At 35.8% G+C, this 15,981-nt stretch overlaps 1 protein-coding gene across 2 annotated transcripts in view; it reads left to right on the top strand.

Moving 5' to 3' along the window:
- Positions 1-15,981, top strand: part of LOC128555127 (rap1 GTPase-GDP dissociation stimulator 1-like) — a 139,169-nt gene that overhangs the window by 107,645 nt on the left and 15,543 nt on the right. For both annotated transcript variants that reach the window (XM_053536634.1, XM_053536635.1), the window contains 2 exons: positions 9,462-9,638; positions 11,467-11,595. In XM_053536634.1, coding sequence (XP_053392609.1) covers positions 9,462-9,638; positions 11,467-11,595 — 306 coding nt within the window. The remainder of the gene's footprint in view (positions 1-9,461; positions 9,639-11,466; positions 11,596-15,981) is intronic.

The raw sequence follows: 15,981 nt of genomic DNA, 5'->3' as shown, positions 1-15,981 counted from the left end.
AGTTTGATGTATTGACTGGTGGTTGGTTCACAATTTTTGGAAAATATGTTATTTACCCAGTATCTCATTTATTAGGGAATTGGAGCAGTATTCTGAGACCTTGGGTTTGAGTCCCAGATTACAGGTCTTGAAATTTTTAACACATGATATTATAGATTTGGGAATATCAGTACAAGTTACTGTATTTGGGAATTTCAACATGAGTTATAGAGTGAACATGAGTAATAGCCTACACATGAAAATGTAAAATTTGAAGCTGAGCTTATAAATAAAGCATGTCTTTCTATATGGTTGGCTAACTAAAGGTCAGTGCTCCTACTTAGATGCCTAAATTAAGGCCCAAAGTGGCATCATGGGTTTTCTTTCACTATCAATACAGTAAACCTCACTTATAAAGAACTCGGATATAAGGAACACTCGGTTACAAGGAACAGTTTTCAATTCCCCGATCTAATTCCTTCTTTATTTAATGTAAAAATCCTCGGTTATAGGGAACTCGGTTATAAGGAACACTCGGTTACAAGGAACACTTTTTCCAGTCCCAAAGTACGAAATGCAATGGAAAACCCCTCGGTTATAGCGAACAGACATAAAGAATAAAAATTATTGAATACCGGAAATAAACATGAGAATCGCTGATGACGTTAGAGTAATGTCGGCACTATCACTATCACATGCTTTCATGTACATGAAAATCGCTTTCATGCACATGAAGAAACACAAATTCTAACACGATCCGATTCATTTTCCTATTAAACAAAAAAGGCAGAAAACAGTGAATTATTATACAACAAATCACTATTCTGACGTCACAGTTATTACGTCGTGGCGTCAAACGGCATAGCAGCGCGCTGGAAAAGAAACCATTGAAAACGGGCAAATATTTAATGAATATCGTCAATGATGTACTTAAAAATCCTCGGTAACGTGTTAGAATCGAAATAATATATCTCATTTAGTGATTTGCTCTTGAATAAATCATTGTTTGTCGTTCAGATGTGTATTAATATATCACTCGGGCTGCGCCCTCGTGATATAATTCCTTCGCATCTGAACTCAAAACAATGATTTATTAAATGACAAATCACTGGATGAGATATATTATTTCTTAATTATTTCATTTCTATGATCTTTAGTTTATTAATTCACGGATACGATAAAAAGAAAATATATAATATCATCAAATTACCAAATAGTCCTACTAAATGATAGTAGACTATATTTATTCAAGATTATGTTCGACAGCTACATGTATTTGGTGTTTCATGTTAGCAATAGTGAACGAAAATCCTAAATAAATGTGCTAATTACACGTGATTAACAATGGCAAACAGTCCAGTTTACCAAATTTCCAAAGAAAAATTATAGCAGGTGCTAAAATGGACAATAGCAAAAGTATAGGTATAATTTACACTTTAATCCGTATGTATGGCGCCGTTGTCTAGTCGTAATAGACTGTATGTCATAAACACCCTACTTTAAATTTTAATTGGTAGTCTAATTTAACATTTTTGTAATGAAAAAATGAACATTTATTTTATATTAGTAGTGATGACTATTCACATAACATGCAGTCAAGCAAGGTAAGGGGAGTAACTGCAACATATCTTATAGTCATCATGTAGCGCTCTCTAAAAGAAGTTAGAAATGACCGACAAATTATAAACATAAATTACGGTCATTCTACTGACGAACAATTTTGGCGTGGTTAAGGTTATACGCCGCGTTTCAACACTATTTCAGTCATATACATGCAGGCAGTTTACCTTACCATCTCTCCAGGAAAGGACCGGTACTAGGAAAGCAACTTCCTCACATAAAGATTCAAGGTCAGCCCGGAGTGTGAACACATAGCCCTTATGAAACGTCAGTCAAATAGTGTTCCCTATACAAATTGGGTTCGTTATACAAACCTCGGTTACAAGGAACTAGTTCGCTATACGGATATAAGGAACCTCGGTTATAAGGAACAATTTTTAGAGGTCCCTAGCTGTTCCTTATAAGCGAGGTTTACTGTATATGGAAAGGCATCATATGACCTTAAATTCTGTTATCATGACTTACAACTGTAAAACAATACAAAATCAAGATCAATACCTACCTATGCATGCTTTGTGTTCATGTCTGAAAAAGTAAAAATATGAATATTATAGAAATGTGTTCTTATACTCCTGTTCTGAAAAAAATGACATTTTATGGAATGGAATGTAGTCCTTTCTTTCTGTCTGTCAACATTTTCTTATTCCAACTCTAAGTCAGAAAGTATAAAAGCTACAGCTTTCATACTTTTAAGAATGAATAAGCACTGTTTGAGGAGGATCCCAATTGGTTTAAGGGTCAATAGGTCAAAGGTCAAGGTCAAAGTGACCTTGAGACTGAAAATGTTTTGTAGACTCTTAAGTCATAAATTACAATAGCTACAGCTTTTGGACTTAATACAATGATTACATATCACTGGAGGAAGATCCTATTGATTTTGGGGTCAGTGACTCAAAGGTCAATGTCACTAGGACCTAACTTAATTTCTGTAATGTTTTTATTTTGGGGCAGACAGACAGTAAAATAGCTTTATCTTGCAAACTTTACACAGTGACTAGGTACAACTTGAGGAAGATCCCTATGAATTTAGGGTTAGTGAATCACAGGTCAAGGTCACAGGAATACCTTTGTATCCCTCATCCATACCTTCTTATCTGCCCCCCATCACCACCACTTGCAACCCCAACCTTAAATTTTGGGCGTATATTGTGACATTCTGGCGCTCTTGTTGAACTTGCAACTTCATTTTTCGTACCAGCCCATATTTTGTGTAAACTGTTGGAGATATGGCTTTGAAACTTTTATCACTTGTTTATTATGACAGTTTCCATCTGTAGGCAGGAGTTCATAACTCTGTCAAGTATTTTGGCTGAATAATGGCCCTTTTTGGACTTGGAAATAGGTTCGTTTTCGCACAAGTCCATATTTTTGTCTAAACTGTTTTACATAATTATGGCTTTGAAACTTTGACAGCATTTTTTACCATCATAGTCTCCATATGTAGGCAAGACTACATAGCTAGGACAAGGATTTTGTCTCATTTATAATAATAATAATAATAATAATAAAGTCTTTATTTAACGAGGCAACACAGTTGGGTGTACCCAGTCTTCCCTGTGAGCCTCAAATGTACATATATACAGTAAACACAAATTAACAAATTAAAGTAAACAAAGTCATGAAGGGATTATAATGCAAAATAGCATATATAAGAGGATTACATGAAATTTACATAAGGAAGGTAATAGAATAAACAACATGGTTTTATGTAAAGTTACACTGAAAGCAAAAGTAATGAAACAAACAATATACAATTATTTGTTAATTATTTATAGTTTTAAATAAGTACTCTGATACCAAGAAATATCATAGTTCTCATGCGGTTGATAGATGTTGTTGCCCACTAGAGAACCACCATTTTAAATAATTGCTTTTGAATGTGTTCAGGTTTGTTGATGTTCTTATATGATAAGGAAGTGAGTTCCATAATTTTGCACCAGAGTATGCCAGTGATTTTCTATAGAATTCAAGTCGAGGTTTTGGAACTAAAAGTAGTCTTTGATCATATGATCTCAATGACCTATTTTCAGTATACGTAAATAGTTGCTTCATGTAACTAGGGAGAAGGTTGTTAAGAGATTTGTATACTAATATGGCTTTTTTATAATTAACTCTATCTTGAAATTTCATCCAGTTAAGTTGAATAAATAAATCGTCTGTTGGTGTGTCAATGTCTTTATCTAAAATAACACGAGCTGCACGTTTTTGGAATTTGTACATGTCATTCAAAAGCTCAGTGTTACAGTTTCCCCAAATAGTGCAACAGTAATCTAGATGAGGAAGAATGTATGCATTGAAGAACATTTTTCTAGTATGGAGATTTAAAAATTGTTTAATTCTCATAAGCAAATATAATAAGGAGTTGCATTTATTCAGTGTCATTTGAACATGCATTTTCCAGTTAAGGGTATGATCAATATGAACTCCCAGGGTTTTTCTGTGGTTGAAGTTTGTATAGTTTTATCTTTGAGAGAAATATTTGAGTCTTTGATAGTATTATATGTGTGGTTTGAAGGTGAAATGAACATTGCTTTAGTTTTTTCAGCATTTGTAATCATTGAATTTCGTTCACACCAGTTTTGTACAGAATCAAGATCAGATTGAAGATTGTTACTAACTGAGATGATAGTATTTCCGTAAGATGATAAAGTGGTATCATCTGCAAATATATCTGATGTTGAATTTGATAAGTGTAAAGGCATATCATTTATGTAAACAATGAAAAGAAGAGGTCCTAAAACTGAGCCTTGTGGCACACCAGACAGTATATCTTGAGCACTGGAATATTTTCCAGACACATGAACTTGCTGTGAGCGATTTGTGAGATATGACCAGAACCAAGTAATTGCATTTTCATCAACATTATATAATTTCAGTTTTTCAGTGAGTAACTTGTGATTGATAAGATCAAATGCTTTAGTAAGATCTAAAAAAATAGTTCCAACAAGATTTTCTTCATTTATTGCTTTTATCCAGTTGTCAATAATAGTAGTTAGAGCAGTTTCGCACGAGTAGCTTGTTCGAAACCCTGACTGATTTGGGTGAAGAAGAGAATTATTTTCCAGAAATGATTTGAAAGTGTTACTGACATGTCTTTCTAACACTTTTGATAGAATTGGTAAGATTGATATTGGTCTATAGTTTGTTTTGTCACATTTAGACCCTTTTTTATACATAGGTGTAACCTTTGCCCTCTTAAATATTGCTGGAAATATACCCTTTGATATACTTAGATTAAATATCTTTTCTAGAGGTTTAGATATGATCTGAGCACTTATTTTAAGAAATTTTGGGCCTATGCCATCAAGTCCAGTTGATTTACTCAGATCAAGTTTTTGCAGCTCTTTTTCTATGAATGTGCTTGTGACTTTTGGTATTGAAAATGGAGAATCTAGTTTAGTATGGATTGCAATAAACTCCTGTAATTTTATTTTATCACTTTCTGATAAGGAGGAACAATTTTGAGGGGCTGATTTGAAAATGTCAATGAAATAATTGTTAAATACTTCTGCTGTTTTAATTGGATCTGAGATCTGAGTCCCCTCCTCATCCTGAATGTAGTTGGTTTGGTGATTGGTGACTTACCTAATGAAGATTTTTCCACAATTCTTTGGCATGTTTTTTATTGTCATTTATAGTTTCAGAATAGTATCTTTTTTTAGAATTGTATATGAGGCTTTTAACTTTGTTTCGCCAAAATTTATATTGTGCCCTGTCATTGAGCTTTTTTGCCTTGTCTCTTTCTTTGGTAGCTTGCAAAATCTCTGGATTGTACCAGTCTGGTAAATGTACATGTTTTACACGTTTTTGTTTGAATGGAGCATGTCTGTTTAATACATCATTGAACAATGAATTAAAGGTATCTAAAGCATCATTTGGGTCCTCATATATGTCTAAAATTGACCATGGCTGTTGTTCTAGTGATTCTAGAAAAACTGATTCATCAAAATGCTTCATGTTACGATACTGAATCATATGATGTAAAGGGCCTTTAGGAACTATACTGGAGACCTTTCTTGTGAAACACACTGGAAAATGGTCACTAATTGATATGGCTGGAACATTAATTTCAGAGATATTTTGAGAAAAATTGGTATATAGATGATCTATTATTGTTTTAGTTGTGCAGGTTACTCTAGTGGGCATGTCAACAAGTTGTTTTAAATTGAAACTGTTAGTAATATTATCCCAAGAATTGTTGTTAGTAGCTTTAGTAATAGGATCATAGTTATAGTTAAAATCTCCAGTCAAAATAATTTCTTTGTTTTCATTAAATATTTTCTCAATAGTGTATTCTAATTCACAGTTCCATTCCACATTTGAAGATGGAGGTCTATAGATGTAACCAAATACGAATGGCTTTTGTTTGTTTTTCTGTACTTCAAGCCAGATCGCCTCAGTTTTATCAGATTCTAAATCAAACCTACGTATACATTTAAAGTTTTGATTCCCTTTTTGACATAGGTATTAGTTAATAATAACTGGTCCAGTTCCACAAATAGAGGTATATTGTTTGTCTTGACTCCTTTGAAAAAAATTCCTTCTTTTCTCTGAAAATCTCTGTTTATATTTTGACCCCATACTTACATCAATTCGTCGAATAGTCCAGAGAGCTGTCAACAAACGCCTCTTGTTTAGATTTGTTCACACCTTTGAAAGTTAAAAAAAACCTACAACTTCTCAAAAACTGTTACATATAATGCTTTGTAGGATGGTTCAGAAACTCATTTTACAGCCCCATGGTGAGTCCTGGCCCCAAAGTGACATTGACCTTGAAGAAATTAGCATTTTTAGCTCGACTATATGAAGAATAGTCTAGCTATTCTACTCACCCTGGCGTCGACGTCACACCTTGGTTAAAATAAAATCATAAATGAAACCACTATAGTGCAGACAAGAAATTGTTGACGGACGGACGCACGAGACGCACAGACGACGGACGAAGGGTGATCACAAAAGCTCACCTTGTCACTATGTGACAGGTGAGCTAAAAATAAGTTTCAAATCTCTATGCCTTTCAGTAATAGCTGTATGTACTTGCATGCAAAACTTTAACCAGAATTTTCTAAGTCCTAGTATTTGTTACTACGTTTTTGCATGCAAGTCAGCTCTCATTTAAAGGCATATGGCTTTGAAAGTTATTTTTTCTTTTTGTAAGTCAATTACCAACCTCACTGGGTCAAGTTCCATAACTCTGACATGTATTTTGAGCAAATTATGCCCCCTTTTGGACTTTCTGGTTAAAGTTTTACATGCAAGTTACTATCCCCAAAACTAATGCAGATATTGAATTGAAACTTCACATGTATCTTCGGGGTTATAACACTAGTTGATAGCAGCAAGTCCCATAACTCTGACCTTCATTTTGGCCAAATTATGCCCCCTTTTGGACTTAGAAAATTCTGGTTAAAGTTTTGCATGCAAGTACATACAGCTATTACTGAAAGGCATATAGATTTGAAACTTATTTTTAGCTCACCTGTCACATAGTGACAAGGTGAGCTTTTGTGATCACCCTTCGTCCGTCGTCTGTGCGTCTCGTGCGTCCGTCCGTCAGTGCGTCAACAATTTCTTGTCTGCACCATAGTGGTTTCATTTATGATTTTATTTTAACCAAACTTGCACACAACTTGTATCACCATAAGATCTCAGTTCCTTTCTTGAACTGGCCAGATCCCATTATGGGTTTTAGAGTTATGGCCCCTGAAAGGGCCAAAATTAGCTATTTTGACCTTGTCTGCACAATAGCAGCTTTATTTATGATTTGATTTTTACCAAACTGGCACACAACTTGTATCACCATAAGATCTTGGTTCCTTTCTTGAACTGGCCAGATTTCTTTATGGGTTCTAGAGTTATGGCCCCTGAAAGGGCCAGAATTAGCTATTTTGACCTTGTCTGCACAATAGCAGCTTCATTTATGATTTGATTTTAACCAAACTTGCACACAGCTAGTATCACCATAAGATCTTGGTTCCTTTCTTGAACTGGTGAGATTCCTTTATGGGTTCTAGAGTTATGGCCACTGAAAGGGCCAAAATTAGCTATTTTGACCTTGTCTGCACAATAGCAGCTTCATTTATGATTTGATTTTAATCAAACTTGCACAAAACTTGTGTCACCATAAGATCTCAGTTCCTTTCTTGAACCGGCTAGATCCCATAATGGGTTCCAGAGTTATGGCCCCTGAAAGGGCCAAAATTAGCTATTTTGACCTTGTCTGCACAATAGCAGCTTCATTTATGATTTGATTTTAACCAAACTTGCACACAACTTGTATCACCACAAGGTCTTGGTTCCTTTCTTGAACTGGCCAAATTCCATCATGGGTCCCAGAGTTATGGCCCCTTAAAGGTCCAAAATTGGCTATTTTGGCTTTTGCAGCCATATAGAGACTTCATTTATGGTTTTATTTGATACAAACTTCCAAAATATCTTCAACAACAATAAATCTTAGATTCCATGACAAATCAGATCCAATCGTAGGTTCCAGAGTTATTTTATATCTGATTAGCTTCCCTGATTGTAATCAAAATGGATTTATATCAGTAAGTACTTATAGGACTTATTTGAAATTTCATAATTGTCATTAGTTGGACTGAGACAATCAGGGTAGATAACTATGGACTGATTTTATGTCAAATTACCTCCCTTTATTTCAAATTAAAATGGGTATATCTCCGTAACTAATGAAGATACTGATCTGAAATTTCATTTATGTCAACAGATTTATTTGGCAGAGCCTTCTTTTGTTCACTTACAATATATTTTTTTTTTAATTACTTCCCTTTTACTTTACTATAAATAGCTTATTTTTAGGAACTTTTTTATTATTGGCCGTAGGGAAAAACCGAGACCACTTTTCTGTGGTACAACATGGATGGTACCTCCAATTTTTAGGTGCATTTTGACATATCTGTACCTTGTAAGAATTGTTTTTTCTTTTTGGTTAAATTTCTTCCCATTGTTGTTCCTGTCCTTTGGACTTAAATATTTTTACTGAGGACCTTCTTGTCCTCAAGTGCAATGATAACAGGTGAGCGATATAGGGCCATCATGGCCCTCTTGTTTCTTAATCTAGGTCAATTACAAACCTCACTGGGTCAAGTCCCATAACTCTGACATGTATTTTGGGTAAATTATGCCCCCTTTTGGACTTAGAAAATTCTGGTTAAGGTTTTACATGCAAGTTACTATCTCCAAAACTAATGCAGATATTGAATTAAAACTTCACATGTGTCTTCGAGGTTATAAAACTAGTTGATAGCAGCAAGTCCCATAACTCTGACCTTCATTTTGGCCAAATTATGCCCCCTTTTGGACTTAGAAAATTCTGGTTAAAGTTTTGTGTGCAAGTACATACACCTATTACCAAGAGGCGTATTGATTTGAAACTTATTTTTTCTTTTTCTAGGTCAATTATCAACCTCACTGGGTCAAGTCCCATAACTCTGACATGTATTTTGGGTAAATTATGCCCCCTTTTGGACTTAGAAAATTCTGGTTAAGGTTTTACATGCAAGTTACTATCTCCAAAACTAATGCAGATATTAAATTGAAACTTCACATGTGTCTTTGGGGTTATAAAACTAGTTGATAGCAGCAAGTCCCATAACTCTGATGTGCATTTTGGTCAAATTATGTCCCCATTTGAACTTAAAACTCTTTTGATATTTAACATTTTGGGTAATGTTTTTCTGCTTCTGGGACAATATTTCGAATAGTCGAGCTTGGCTGTCTTACGGACAGCTCTTGTTTGCAATAGTGTTAAAAATATAATGTGAGTATAAAACCCCCTAGCCCTTGGGAGAGACACTTTCTGATGGTGGCCTTGTAATGGGTTTGTTTTCTTGTTTATTTAGGAGAGGCCACAAGACTAATGGCTTGGTTGGTAAAGAACAGTCGTACAGAGGATGTGATGCGTAACATTATAAGGGCTGATGGGACACCACATCTGGTTGCTATGGCAACATCAGAGCATGTTGTCATGCAGAATGAATCCCTTGTGGCTTTAACTTTAATAGCTTCTACTGTACTAGGTAATCTTTCTATCAAGATTTGATTAAATCAGTGTTCTTAGAAACAGATATTGTTCGTTTTCATAAAGTCTTGTATGAGCTTTTATCTAGATCATGTGGAGTCAAAAACTAGGTCAAATCAAAGAAAATGCTTGTTTTCACTTAAGAGACCATATTGTTGGTCCAATATTAATGAAAATTGGTCAGAATATTTGTCTCCATGAAATAACTAGGTGAAACATGTTTATACTGTTATTGTCTGTTACTCAGGTGAGCAACCTAGTGCCATCTTGACCATGCAAATAGATTTTTTTGGTTTTAGCTCACCTGAGCACAAGGTGCTCATGGTGAGCTGTTGTGAACAAGCTGTCTCCGTCATGCGTCTGTACGTCCGTCAAGTCGTCTGTCCGTCGTCAACATTTGTGTTTAAACGACACCTCCTCTAAAACCAATGAATGGATTTTGATGAAACTTGGCCATGATGTTCCTTGGGTGGTACTCTATCAAAGTTATTCAAACGGTTCTGCTTGGTTGCACATAGGGGCTGCCAGAGCTAAAAATAGACAAAACTAGGACATCTCCTCCTAAACCGATGGTGCAATTTTGAAATAATTTCACGCGAATGGTCCTTATGTCACCCTCTACCAAGATTGTTCAAATTATACCAATTTGTCAAAAAACATGGCCGCTAGAGGGCACTGTCACTTTTCCCTGTATGTATAAAATGGAAACTTTAAAAATCTTCTTGTAAGAAACTGCCCGATTTTAGAATAAATTTACACAAATGGTCCTTGCTTGTTCAAATTATTTTGATTCATCAAAAAAACATGGCCGCCAGAGGGTGTGGTCACTTTTCCCTATATGTATATTGTGGAAACTTTAAAAATCTTCTTGTGTGAAACTGCTAGCCTGATTTTAGAATCATTTTACACAAATGGTCCTTGTGTGACCCTCAACCAAGATTGTTATATTATTTTGATTCATCAAAAAACATTTGGCGTGTTCACTTTTCCCTATATGTATATAGTGGAAACTTTAAAAATCTTCTTATATATATATGTAGAAGAAACTTTAAAAATCTTGTGTGAAACTAATGGCCTGATTTTAGAATAATTTTACACAAATAGTCCTTGTGTGACCCTCTACCAAGATTGTTCAAATTATTTTGATTTGTCAAAAAATATGGCCGCCAGAGGGCGTGTGCATGCATGTAATGAGGATCTACAGTTCAGTTTGGCACCAGTTAGATAACTTTTGATGGGGTTATGGCTCATACATTTGTTTCCTACACTTATTTTGTTGATTATTGATTGTTGAGTTCTGCAGACTTCAGATAATACAATGGTATTTTTTTTACTTCAGTAACTTAGTTGTTAAAATATTTACATTTGAACTTATGCAGTGGCACATAGCTGTTGATTTAAGCCTTGCAAGAAAGGGCCTGTTTTTCAGGGTAGTTAAGACCACTTGCCCTATGTCACTATGGGTTTGAAACCTTAAAAGGGAATTAAGAATGCTGAGGTACACACGGTTTTTGGTTCTATCAAGATTACCACCTGTGCCTGAAAGAATGTCCGGACGGTCTCTAGAGGTCTTCGCCGTCCATTACAAAGTGGAAATTTGCCATATGACCTTATTTGTGTTGGTCTGACTTAAAAGCAAGTACTAGAAGTGTTACAAAGATTAAACTTTCATATAAGGGAGTTATTCAGCTTGACTGTAGATACTTGGTCCTCCAAAAGTGAGTACTTATTATCCTGAGGGAGCAGTTAGCTTCTCATCAATGTAACTTTTTGTCTGTCATGAAATACTGAGCTACAGAGACAGTTTGCCTTATTTGTTTATTTAGCTGATGCAGCATTGCCATTGAAGGAAGCAGATCTATTGGAGACGGTACTCCAGTTGTTGAAAGGTGACCAGACACTGGCCGAGATCAAGTGCAATACACTAACCCTCACTAAAACAATCTGTACTGCAGGTAAACATTGCCCGCCAAATTACTTACTGTAAAATCATACATTTCCATAGATAATAAAGTTTGTGGATAAGTCGTAGTCGTTAGAGACAGTTTGATTATTTTACTGGTTCATAGGTTGACTTTGTGTATGTTTGGATATTTATTTACTTTCAAAGTCTACACCAGGAGATAAAATCCCCATAACTCTTGTTTGAATTTTGACAAAGTTATGCCACTTTTTAACTTAGAACTTTTTGGTTAAAGTTTATAAAGTTTTTACTGGCACAGCTCTAATTCAGAGCAAGCAATGAGAAAAGTCGAGAGTGCTGTCTTACGGACACCCCTTGTTAAAGAAGTTGCCATTCCAAAATTTTATAAACCAGTTGCTTTCAGTTTATTCATAAAACTAATTGAGATAAAAAAAAAAGGAACAACATATATAACAATGTCTTATTAGTTTTATTTTCGAGGAATCAAAAATTTATAGTATAGCGAGACCGATTCAGATCTCCACTGCAGAGTTAAAAATTGTTACAGATGTCAAGATAAACTCTACTCTAATTTTTATTCTAACTCAAAATTGACCAAAATGTTTTATCCTGGGATTTTGGACTAAAATCGGGGGTGCATATTATACATGGGTGTGCATCATACATGCGTACTTACAGTAGATCACTTATGGGCATGATGAATTAAGTTATGCTTTCACTTTGCTGTGCTTTGTTACTGCAAAACTTAATTTCATTAGAAGGTCAGTAAATGATCTATAACCTATACTTACATGAACTCACATTACACGTTTTTAATAAAACAGTTTCCTATGTCTTGTATATACATTATTCAGACAGTAATGTATAAACTGATATTATAATGTTCTAATGTTTACATCAAAATAGTCTGATTACTGGCAAGATATTCTTTTTTATTATTATATTATTTAGCTGACCTGAACCAAAGGTTCTAGAAGAGTTATTACTATAGGTGGATGGTCAAGCGTCCGTCACCCTTCGTCTGTCATCCATCATCCACAATTTACATCAACATCTCCTCCTCTGAAACAACTAGTCTCCTCTGAAACTACTAATCAGAATTTCACCAAACTTTACCCTGACAAGGTCCTTTCTCAAGTTTGTTCAAATTTTGTCCTTTGAGGGGCCACTAGAGCTAAAAATAGAAATAAGTTTAAACAAACTACTCATGAACCCCTTAATTAATGGATTTACATCAAACTCTGTAGCATTATGGTAAGGTCCTTCCCTGACTTTGTTCAGATGAGGCCCTGGGCCCTGTTTAGGAGTTGCTAGAGCTAAAAAGAGAAAAATGACTTCTTCTCATGAACTACGTGGTGGATTTTCATGAAACTTGGTCTGTACCATCATTGTAACATCCACTTCAAAATTTTTCCAAATGGTGGCACCATCCATTATTCAATTTGTCATACATATATGTTCAGGGTCAGTCAAGGTCATGGGAGTAGCTTAGGGCCACTCTTGTTTTATTAGCTCACCTGTCACATAGTGACAAGGTGAGCTTTTGTGATCACCCTTCGTCCGTCGTCAGTCCGTCCGTGCGTACATGCGTCAACAATTCCTTGTCTGCACGATAGTGGTTTCATTTATGATTTTATTTTAACCAAACTTGCACACAACTTATATCACCATAAGGTCACGGTTCCTTTCTTGAACTGGCCAGATCCCATTATGGGTTCCAGAGTTATGGCCCCTGAAAGGGCCAAAATTAGCTATTTTGACCTTGTCTGCACAATAGCAGCTTTATTTATGATTTGATTTTTAGCTCACCTGTCACAAAGTGACAAGGTGAGCTTTTGTGATCGCGCGGTGTCCGTCGTCCGTCCGTGCGTCAGTGCGTGCATGCGTGCGTGCGTCCGTCCGTAAACTTTTGCTTGTGACCACTCTAGAGGTCACATTTTTCATGGGATCTTTATGAAAGTTGGTCAGAATGTTCATCTTTATGATATCTAGGTCAAGTTCGAAACTGGGTCACGTGCCTTCAAAAACTAGGTCAGTAGGTCTAAAAATAGAAAAACCTTGTGACCTCTCTCGAGGCCATATATTTCACAAGATCTTCATGAAAATTGGTCAGAATGTTCACCTTGATGATATCTAGGTCAAGTTCGAAACTGGGTCACGTGCCATCAAAAACTAGGTCAGTGGGTCTAAAAATAGAAAAACCTTGTGACCTTTCTAGAGGCCATATATTTCATGAAATCTTCATGAAAATTGGTCAGATGTTCACCTTGATGATATCTAGGTCAGGAAGTTCGAAACTGGGCCACGTGCCGTCAAAAACTAGGTCAGTAGGTCAAATAATAGAAAAACCTTGTGACCTCTCTAAAGGCCATATTTTTCATGGGATCTGTATGAAAGTTGGTCTGAATGTTCGTCTTGATGATATCTAGGTCAAGTTCGAAACTGGGTCACGTGCGGTCAAAAACTAGGTCAGTAGGTCTAAAATTAGAAAAACCTTGTGACCTCTCTAGAGGCCATATATTTCATGAGATCTTCATGAAAATTGGTCAGAATGTTCACCTTGATGATATCTAGGTCAAGTTTGAAAGTGGGTCAGGTGCCATCAAAAACTAGGTCAGAAGGTCAAATAATAGAAAAACCTTGTGACCTCTCTAGAGGCCATATTTTTTATGGGATCTGTATGAAAGTTGGTCTGAATGTTCATCTTGATGATATCTAGGTCAAGTTCGAAAGTGGGTCACATGAGCTCAAAAACTAGGTCAGTAGGTGAAATAATAGAAAAACTTTGTGACCTCTCTAAAGGCCATATTTTTCATGGGATCTGTATGAAAATTGGTCAGAATATTCACCTTGATGATATCTAGGTCAAGTTCGAAACAGGGTCATGTGCGGTCAAAAACTAGGTCAGTAGGTCTAAAAATAGAAAAACCTTGTGACCTCTCTAGAGGCCATACTTGTGAATGGATCTCCATAAAAATTGGTCAGAATGTTCACCTTGATGATATCTAGGTCAGATTTGAAACTGGGTCACGTGCCATCAAAAACTAGGTCAGTAGGTCAAATAATAAAAAAACCTTGTGACCTCTCTAGAGGCCATATTCATGGGAACTGTATGAAAGTTTGTCTGAATATTCATCTTGATAATATCTATGTCAAGTTCGAAACTGGGTCAACTGTGGTCAAAAACTAGGTCAGATGGTCTAAAAATAGAAAAACCTTGTGACCTCTCTAGAGGCCATACTTTTCATGGGATCTGTATGAAAGTTGGTCTGAATGTTCATCTTGATGATATCTAGGTCAAGTTCGAAACTGGGTCAACTGTGGTCAAAAACTAGGTCAGATGGTCTAAAAATAAAAAAACCTTGTGACCTTTCTAGAGGCCATACTTTTCATGGGATCTGTATGAAAGTTGGTCTGAATGTTCATCTTGATGATATCTAGGTCAAGTTTGAAACTGGGTCAACTGCGGTCAAAAACTAGGCCAGTAGGTCTAAAATTATTAAAATCTTTTGACTTCTCTAGAGGCCATATATTTCAATGGATCTTCATGAAAATTGATCTGAATGTTCACCTTGATGATATCTAGGTCAGTTTCGAAACTGGGTCATGTGCGGTCAAAAACTAGGCCAGTAGGTATAAAAATAGAAAAACCTTGTGACCTCTCTAGAGGCCATATTTTTCATGAGATCTTCATGAAAATTAGTGAGAATGTTCACCTTGATGATATCTAGGTAAAGTTCAAAACAGGGCCACGTACCTTCGAAAACTAGGTCAATAGGTCAAATAATAGAAAAACCGTGTGACCTCTCTAGAGACCATATTTTTCAATGGATCTTCATGAAAATTGGTCAGAATTTTTATCTTGATAATATCTAGGTCAAGTTCAAAACTGGGTCACATGAGCTCAAAAACTAGGTCACTATGTCAAATAATAGAAAAAACGACGTCATACTCGAAACTGGGTCATGTGGGAAGAGGTGAGCGATTCAGGACCATCATGGTCCTCTTGTTACCAAACTGGCACACAACTTGTATCACCACGAGATCTTGGTTCCTTTCTTGAACTGGCCGGATTTCATTATGGGTTCCAGAGTTACGGCCCCTAAAAGGGCCAGAATTAGCTATTTTGACCTTGTCTGCACAATAGCAGCTTCATTTATGATTTGAATTTAACCAAACTTGCACACAACTTGTATCACCATAAAATCTTGGTTCCTTTCTTGAACTGGTGAGATTCCATTATGGGTCCAGAGTGATGGCCCCTGAAAGGGCCAGAATTAGCTATTTTGACCTTGTCTGCACAATAGCAGCTTCATTTATGATTTGAATTTAATCAAACTTGCACAAAACTTGTGTCACCATAAGATCTCGGTTCCTTTATTGAACTGGCCAGATCCCTTAATGGGTTCCAGAGTTA

The sequence above is a fragment of the Mercenaria mercenaria genome, chromosome 2 (assembly GCF_021730395.1).
Source record: "Mercenaria mercenaria strain notata chromosome 2, MADL_Memer_1, whole genome shotgun sequence".
Lineage (NCBI taxonomy): Eukaryota > Metazoa > Mollusca > Bivalvia > Venerida > Veneridae > Mercenaria > Mercenaria mercenaria.
Note: the sequence above shows the minus strand (reverse complement) of the source record. Positions and strands in the feature narration are given on the sequence as shown.